At 40.4% G+C, this 8,246-nt stretch overlaps 1 protein-coding gene across 2 annotated transcripts in view; it reads right to left on the bottom strand.

Annotated features, from left to right (window-relative positions):
- Positions 1 to 4,175: 4,175 nt before the first annotated feature.
- TBC1D1 (TBC1 domain family member 1) overlaps positions 4,176 to 8,246 on the bottom strand; it is a 113,672-nt gene continuing 109,601 nt past the window's right edge. For both annotated transcript variants that reach the window (XM_009280157.2, XM_009280156.2), the window contains exon 21: positions 4,176 to 6,240. In XM_009280157.2, the coding sequence (XP_009278432.1) occupies positions 6,040 to 6,240 (201 nt within the window). In that variant the 3' untranslated portion in view covers positions 4,176 to 6,039. The remainder of the gene's footprint in view (positions 6,241 to 8,246) is intronic.

Below are 8,246 nucleotides of genomic sequence, written 5' to 3' on the forward strand. Positions count from 1 at the left end.
TCTTGACAGTCCATCTCTTTCCATTTTTAATAAGCATCTTCGTTTTTCCTTCTCTCAAAATGAGCATAATGCCTATTAACAACTTTCTTGACAAGTTTACAGTATATAATGCACTCCAAAGGCTCTATGATTATTCCTTACTTACATACTGTTAATTATATTGCTACTTTGCCGACTGCAAGGTTCACTGCTCCTCTGTTACCTCAGTCTCTAACCACTGAAACCACCATTTGAGATTCCTTACCAAAAAATACTAGACACAATTGGTGTAGCAGGCCATTAAATACTAAACAGCAACCACATTTCAGGTTTTGTTTAGTTTGTTTGGGATCAGATTTTTTGTGATAGGCCCTAAGAGAAAACTGCAAGTAACAAGCTGGGGAGACATACATGTACCACTGATCCCATCAAGAATCTATGGCTTCATGAGCTCAAAGTCCCAGTCAGTGGCCGACTCTTCAAGCTACTCAGCTCATCTTAACTAATACATAGACGAAACACGCTCTTTGAGTCAACTGTTGCCTTGGCAATTCCAAATCTTTTGACAGTGCAAGATATTTCACTATCTACAGAGCCAACAACATCCTAAGCATCAGATGCTGGAGACATGGAAAAAGACTCTATATAGGAGTGTTATAAGTATTTGTTCATCCTATAACAGCTTATTAAAAAAAAAAATCTGAGAAAACAGAACTTGGAAACTTCCTAAATGCTAGTTAAAGTAAAAAAAAAACCCACTTTCAAGAGAAGTAGAGTGAATCAAGTTGTAGCAAGACGACTTTTTTTCCTGAGGACCATCTTGATTAGACTGACTTGCAAAAATTAGTGAGAAATGGAAACTCGCTGTCTCATTAGTAATGGAAGAACAGACAGATACAAAAGGTAATTATCATATTCTGCTTTTAGCCGGAAAATGAAAAATATATTTGTATCTCCTTTGTAGGCAAGCAGTCTAGTGTGAAATGTTAACAAAAGGAAAGGTATTACAGAAGAGTGCTAGACAGCAACAGAAAGAAGTAGGCATCCTACCCTAGGACCAATATGACCATTGTCAGAACATCTTTGCTGGTCATTTTACTCCTAATCAAAAGCAGACTCCTACATCCATCTCTTTCTGTAGCAGCAATTTCTACTTGTGAAATATAACACTTCAGACATGTCAGGAAAATTTCCTAAAATCTCTTTGGGGTTCTGAAATGTTGCACGAGAAAAGTTGGGGACGGGGAGCTAGTACAAGCTTCTCCAGAACCCCTGTTTTAAACTTCTCTGTTCTCTCATAAGAGGAGTTTCATGATCTTTTAGCATCTATAGCCCCAAAGCTTTTCTAACACCAAGGAAATATACGATACAATTAGACAGAAGAAAAAATCCATTTATACAAAGGAATAACTAGAGTCTTCTACATAATGAAGTACTTACTGATTTGCTTTGGGTTATGTTGAAAAGGCCTACTTTGAGGCACTGAATTCTTGCAGCCTCAGGTTTGTTTAGATGAAAGGAACACTTTCTGGCAGCTGCACAAGCAAATGAGTACCCAGTAATCCACCCTAATTTAGGTTATGTAAAACTCAGTGGGTGTAAGCCACACATGTGCCTTCCAAAGGCAATGCCTGGGTTGCACTCCTGATGGTTAGCTTGACTGCCAGCGTTCTTCTCCCTCCCACGTACCTGTTCTAGTAAAGCTCTGTTAAAGAAAAATTACTTCACATCACAGGGCGTGACACAGTATAAATACTGTGCAATGATCTAAAGTGCCTCAAGCAACATGGCATTCATCCAGATGTAGTCAAAATTTATTCTTTTTGTTTTAGGTGCTTTTTTGGTGTCATCAACATAGTATGCAAATATGGTGCACTGTTTGAAGTGGAAAAGAACGTGATCACAGTATTTTGAAATAGATGGGAGACTAGTAAGGGCCCTTTTACACAGTGCGACCATTGTGTTGGAGGTCCCTAAGCAAGCTCTAAGAGAACTGGCTCGCTTGCTCAATGAAGAGCAGTGGCATGCAGAGACACCTAAACAAGCTCTGACCAGCCCAGCACCAGAATCAGAAGCAATGTAGGCATGTAACTTGAGCTGTGCTATGTGGCTGTGCGTTGGGGAGCAGCACCTTCCCTCTGAAGGGGAAAGTGAGCCAGGAGCTGAGGGTGACAGGCAGGCAGGCAAGGGGGGCAACTTACTGACAAGGGGGCTGTCCCACAATACCCAAAAAGGACAAGCAAGGCAGGTCAACAGTCCAGGTCACTGGACAAGGCCATGGTGGTGAGGCAGGTCTGAGGTCAAGCCAGGAAGCCAAGTCCATAGGTCAGGATCAACAAGGATACACAGCCAGACGCAAGCGTGGCTGGGCTGCAACATAGCTCAGGCAGGGTCCAAGCACAACAGCCTCAGCTTAAATGCAGCTCCTAAGAGATGGTGGCAGGGTGGGAAGCACCTGGCTTCTTCCAGCTTTTTGTTGAATGGCTGCAAGGCCAGCAGGCATAGAGGCCAGAAGCCGCTGGAGGCCAGAAGTGCCTCAAAGCTAGATGTCTGCATTATCTAAGTGGCATTATCTAATTAAGCAGCCAAACCCCCAGGAGAGAGGGGAATGCACCAAGGGCACTGACACTATCCCAGCTGACTTGGCTAAGAAGTGGTGGTGTGCTCTGCCATGTTGACATACCAGACTCTTTTATTATGGTGGAATTGCAGCAGCTATTGTGGTGGACTTGAAATTAAAAAAAAAATGGATTCAGCTCCTTGCTCCACTGAATGGTGGAGGAAGATCCCAAAGGAGAAAAAGCACTAGCTACGTTGTCCTCTCTGCTCTGTGTAGATTACTGTCCTTCATTCAGAGTCCTACCAGCTGCAGTTTCATGACTTTGTCCTAAGTAATGGCAACTCTTACCAAAGATTAATATGTTTGAAAAAAATCCCAAGAATATTGGCTGACAGGTGACGGTATACTACAAACCTTGCTACTCAGGATTGCTGGCAGTGCACCTACTCCAGCGTATCAAGCAAGAGCTGGAGGGTGCTAGGTACCTGCAGAGGAGGTACCTGGTAAGGATACAGTGTGTTTTAGTAGGACTGAGGGAGTTACTGTTGGGAAGGAGGTATAGCTGTCAGGAAAGGACAAGGTTCCAGCATCTGTGCTTCCCATTTTACATTGTTTCGGCAGAGCATTGCGTGACTACTGAGTACACGTTACAGACCTCCTGGAACAATCTTTCAGAGAACCGGCAAGACAGTTTGACCACAACTTGGAAGATCTGGATTTCAGTGCCAGCACTCAGTGAGAAACTGAAATATTTGGTGCACATCATTGAACTTCTTTGTGACTCAATTCTCACTCTAAACAAGGGAAGACCTGTAATATGTGCCTTTATGAAAGTGCTTTGACCTTCCCACATGATAGGCACTGTATCATCATTCTCAGATTCTGTATTAAGTAATGATCTCTGGAAATAGACAACAGGGCAAAATAGAAAAGTACATCAAACAGCCAGAAGCACAGGCAGTCACAAATACTTACCACAAATATATATACCATATATCTGCTTCAGTGTAAGCAGCAGAAAGACTTAAATCAACTATTTCATTCGTGTTCAGATCCTGGACCAGTGGATGGCTTGATCCCTCACTTTGCCAGGCATTTACATATTTAACAAAATCATATTAATTTGCATATGTACAAATAGAAAATTCATTTGTACCCACAGAAAATCCAACTCCCCGGTACAATGAAACAGTTACATCTATATAGTCGCAAAAGCAAAACGTTACTTGTTATCTATTTACTGTATTCGTGCATTCTGAGAACAGTGACTTTAGTTCTCATCTAAGTGCACTCACTTCTGTAATTACACAAATTCTCAAGAAAAGGCTTTGGACTAGAAGTAGTCCTCCACTTACACTGGCAGAGAAGCAAAACATCACAAAAAGGAATGCATCCCTGGTGTCATGTGGGACGTACTTCACCTTAGTCAACATATGCAGATGCAGGTCCCAAGATCACAACTGGATCCTTAGCATGTTTAGAAGAGTCTGAGGACTAAGAGTTTTCATTAATAACCACTGTAGATGGTACTGTACTTTCAAGGAAAGTCTCATCTCACATGGTTCTGAACTGTCACCCCACCAACTATGGTTTGGTTTTAAATGTCAAAAAATGTACAAACATAAATGTAGGCATAGATTATTATTATTTTTATTGCTCTTGTTAAAAAGTCAGTGTATGAATTACGGCACTATGCTGTAAAAATGCAACATTACTGAGTGCTCTAACAGTATGAGGTCCATTATGACAAGATTTTAAACATGAAGCATGAGCTTCAATATGGATTTCCAAATAAAAAAAACAAGCTTAAGAGGTAAATGAATTAACAATAACTGATTTATCTGGAATTTCAATACTAAGTGAGTACAGAGTGGATTTGCAAGAACCAGACGTATTTAAGACACGACAGAGTCAAACAAAGCTTCTAGAAATTAAAGAGTAAATTCTCTTTTTCTTTTTGACCTACATAGAGGTATTTGTTCTGCACAGTAGATGAATGTTACAGGTCTCCTATTAAACTACAACCACAATGTGTCAGGGTGATTTGCATGAGAAAAGGAAAAAGCAAACCAAAACCTTTTCTACATTGCCAGTCAGAGAAAAAACTATGTGCTTTGAAATTTTAAAAATACCAATTTAAGAAAAAAAAAAAAAAAAAAAAATTTCACATCTTCTGGGTGAATCTCCACCGTAACAAAACACCGATGGCCTATTAACTCTGTGCTTGGGGACTGAACAGAACTATGGCACTATTCCTAATTCTGAAGCAAACCCGAACAACTGGATATCCATGGATATTATTGCACTTGTAGCACTAGTGCTTTAACTGGCCTGAAAACTACTTTAACTGTATTAAGGAAAGTGAGATTTTTTTTTTTTTTTTTTTTACATGTGTAATCTTACTTGAAAGATGCATTGTAAAAAGAATGGTGTCCTAATTCAAACTGCCATACCTTTTATAAAACAGTTTAAGCGTATCTGGCACAACATGAAGCTCTTCAAATGCCTCCACTACTTCAGAAAAAGTCTTACAGAATAACATTTCCCAGAGGATGGGTGGGCACAGAGTACCAAATAAAGTGGGCATTAGTTTCCCAGCAAAAGGATGTCTTACATCACACGGCAGATCAGAAATAAATAAGAAGAAACTTGAAGAGTCTGAATATAAATCCTTGGATGATGTTGCAAGAGTCACAGACTTCACCAAACCAATGTCAGTGTATTTTGTTAAGCATAATGCAGTTACTATATACAGTATGTTTATCAGATAACGCCAACTAACAATACACTAAATCAATGGTTGTTAAACAAAAAATGTACTAAAACAATGTACTTGTAAAAACAGATGGCAACCCGCCCAGTTATGCATAGTTACATATGATGAAGTCCAGCTCTGTGAAGTCCAATGGATTGACACCTTCAAGCATCAGGAAGCAGTTTTCTGAAGCGTAAACAACATAATTAACAGAACCCAGTCAAGCTGTAGGGGAATTACACGGTCAAAAATATCTCGAGTCCAATCACAAAATTCTGTAAATGTTACCACCACATAGCTGCAATGGGGCAGTCATCCATTCAAAGGTTTTACACTGCCATATTTCTTCAAAGAACCTTCTAAAGGATGTGCTATGGCAGTGATACACACATGAACAAAATATGTGATGAACACAAAGCACTTGGGTTTAGAAGCACTTAAGGAAGAATCCATGACATCTTTACAGCGTATTGTGTATGACTGCACGCACTATTAAGTTTCTCCTGCTTATTATTATCTGGCATCTTACTGTTCATAGTATTTCTACATACTAAGAAGAAAGAGCCTTCTCCCCGAGAAACCAGCTTCTCTGATATGGGAAGCCACCATGCCTGTACCTTGCTTTGCTACAATAAGGCATGTACAATGAAGGTGACAATGTCAAATCCCCATGGATCATGACAAAAAGACCTAGTTCTTCCCTTGTTTCTTGCTCAGCTTCTCTGCTCCATTACAACTGCAAATGTCAGTCAGCATCCATGTGTTCTTGTCTAGTAAGTAGAGGCTTCCCATCTGTATCACCAATCTTTTTCTGCATCTCTTCCACTGCTTTCAGCAAAGCTGCTCGCTCCTGCTCAAGAGTGAGAATGGATTGCTTCAGTTTGCCTTCATTGGTCAGTAAAAGCTCTACTGTGGCTTCGAGGTTTTGGATCTTTCCATTAGCCACCTTTCAAAGTAAGAAGAAAGGAGGAGGGGGAGGAAGGAGGGGAAGAAAAAAAAAAAGGAAATTCATTAATAACTGAAACCAGCTTTAAACTATTTTTTGAGATACATTAATACATATAAAATACTTTCCAAATGATGAAAAATTGCAAAGGTAAATGCAAGTATGACTGTTATTAGATCTGCGTACTTAAGACTACAACTATGGTTTTGCCTATAACAAGAAACTTCCCTCTCTCAACTTGATTGTTTTGATTAGTTCACAATTAAACTCATAATATAATGCAAAGTAATGAAGTTAGAAAGTTACTAAGTCTGCAAATTATATACCAAAGAACTGCAGGTTAAGATAAGCCTCTGTATGGGTCAGTTGGGAAACATTTTTGGCCAGCCGTATTTGTTGAATCCCACGTGCTTTGCAAAGCAAAGACAACCCAGCCTGTTAGCTGCATCCTCATTTCATCTTGACATTGAGTCCAACAAATGCCAGATTTGGAGGCAAAGGGGGAGGAGGGGATTTAGTGCAATATGCAAATGGACAACACATCTTGAAAAATTCCAAAAATTCTCCTTTGAAAGGCTGCACATATGGGCATTCTACTTCATGGCAAAACAAAGTATCAGATCATTCAAACACATCACCTGAGATCTGTAGCTGAGGTACTTTGACAAAAGCAGAGATCTGTTTGGAAGTTTCAGCACTGGATAACATTTGGAGACGAGAGCACTGGATGCTTTCAGGGAAGTATTTGCCTTTCTGATGAGCTCACTGCCCTTCATGTAATTATGGTGGGTTAAAAAGTTCAGCCTTTGGGGGCAAAATATTGACAAACCATGACCCACATTGTTTGGTGATGCATTTTCCTCCCATCAGCAATGGGTCACCTTTCACCATAGGAAATGAAGGCTGATGAAGCCCACCTCCAAGACAAAGGGATTGCTCCAACACTGCAGACAGTTAAGTTCCCCACTATGATGTCAGGTGCTGACTTGCCAGCACTCAGGTGGAGATGAGCTTTGTAAAAAACTGCTTAGGGCTGCAAAGTCTTTAGGGGCAGGAGGAGGTGGAAGATCCCCTGATGCAAGTATCTATAGGACGTCACATCTTGAATTTCATCCCAGAAATCCCTCTCTCCATGCTACATTCAACAACTTCCTTGCCCATGTGCTTGAAGCTTTATGAAAATATCTTGCAGAGGAGTATCTCTTCTCATGACTTCTCTAAGGCTCATCTTAGAACCTGAAACAGGTTCAGATCACACAGGATCAGAATTTACAGCTTAAGCAAACTTTTGTTAGGAGAGGCAATCTAAGTCTGCATGGCTGGCTAGCTTTAGTCATGACACAGCACCAATGGCTGAGAAACCCGAACTCCTTCCCTAACCTACTATCTTACAAAGTCTACGTCTTTAACAATAATCAAGAGGCTTGAAATGTCTGCTTCTTCCCCTTGAAGTCCCTTTCTCCATCAAGATAAATGCACGGTCAAAAGTTTTATAACAAATGTCCTGTTATAAAGCAGCCAGAAAGCTGACTTCTTGAACGGTTAAGCAAAGAATAACCCCTATAGAGACCAGGTGTACTGCCTCTGAAAAAGCTGCAGACTGAACAGGCACTGAGCATATATCAGAAGTTATTATTGCACATATTTTCTAAACAATCTGGATAACAGTTGTCGTGGTTTAACCTCAGTCGGCAACTGAGCACCACACAGCCACTAGAATGTCTGCTTCTTCCCCTTGAAGTCCCTTTCTCCATCAAGATAAATGCACGGTCAAAAGTTTTATAACAAATGTCCTGTTATAAAGCAGCCAGAAAGCTGACTTCTTGAACGGTTAAGCAAAAGAATAACCTTATAGAGACCAGGTGTACTGCCTCTGAAAAAGCTGCAGACTGAACAGGCACTGAGCATATATCAGAAGTTATTATTGCACATATTTTCTAAACAATCTGGATAACAGTTGTCGTGGTTTAACCTCAGTCGGCAACTGAGCACCACACAGCCACTAG

This window comes from Aptenodytes forsteri, unplaced genomic scaffold, assembly GCF_000699145.1.
Source record: "Aptenodytes forsteri isolate BGI_AS27 unplaced genomic scaffold, ASM69914v1 Scaffold35, whole genome shotgun sequence".
Classification (NCBI taxonomy): Eukaryota; Metazoa; Chordata; class Aves; order Sphenisciformes; family Spheniscidae; genus Aptenodytes; species Aptenodytes forsteri.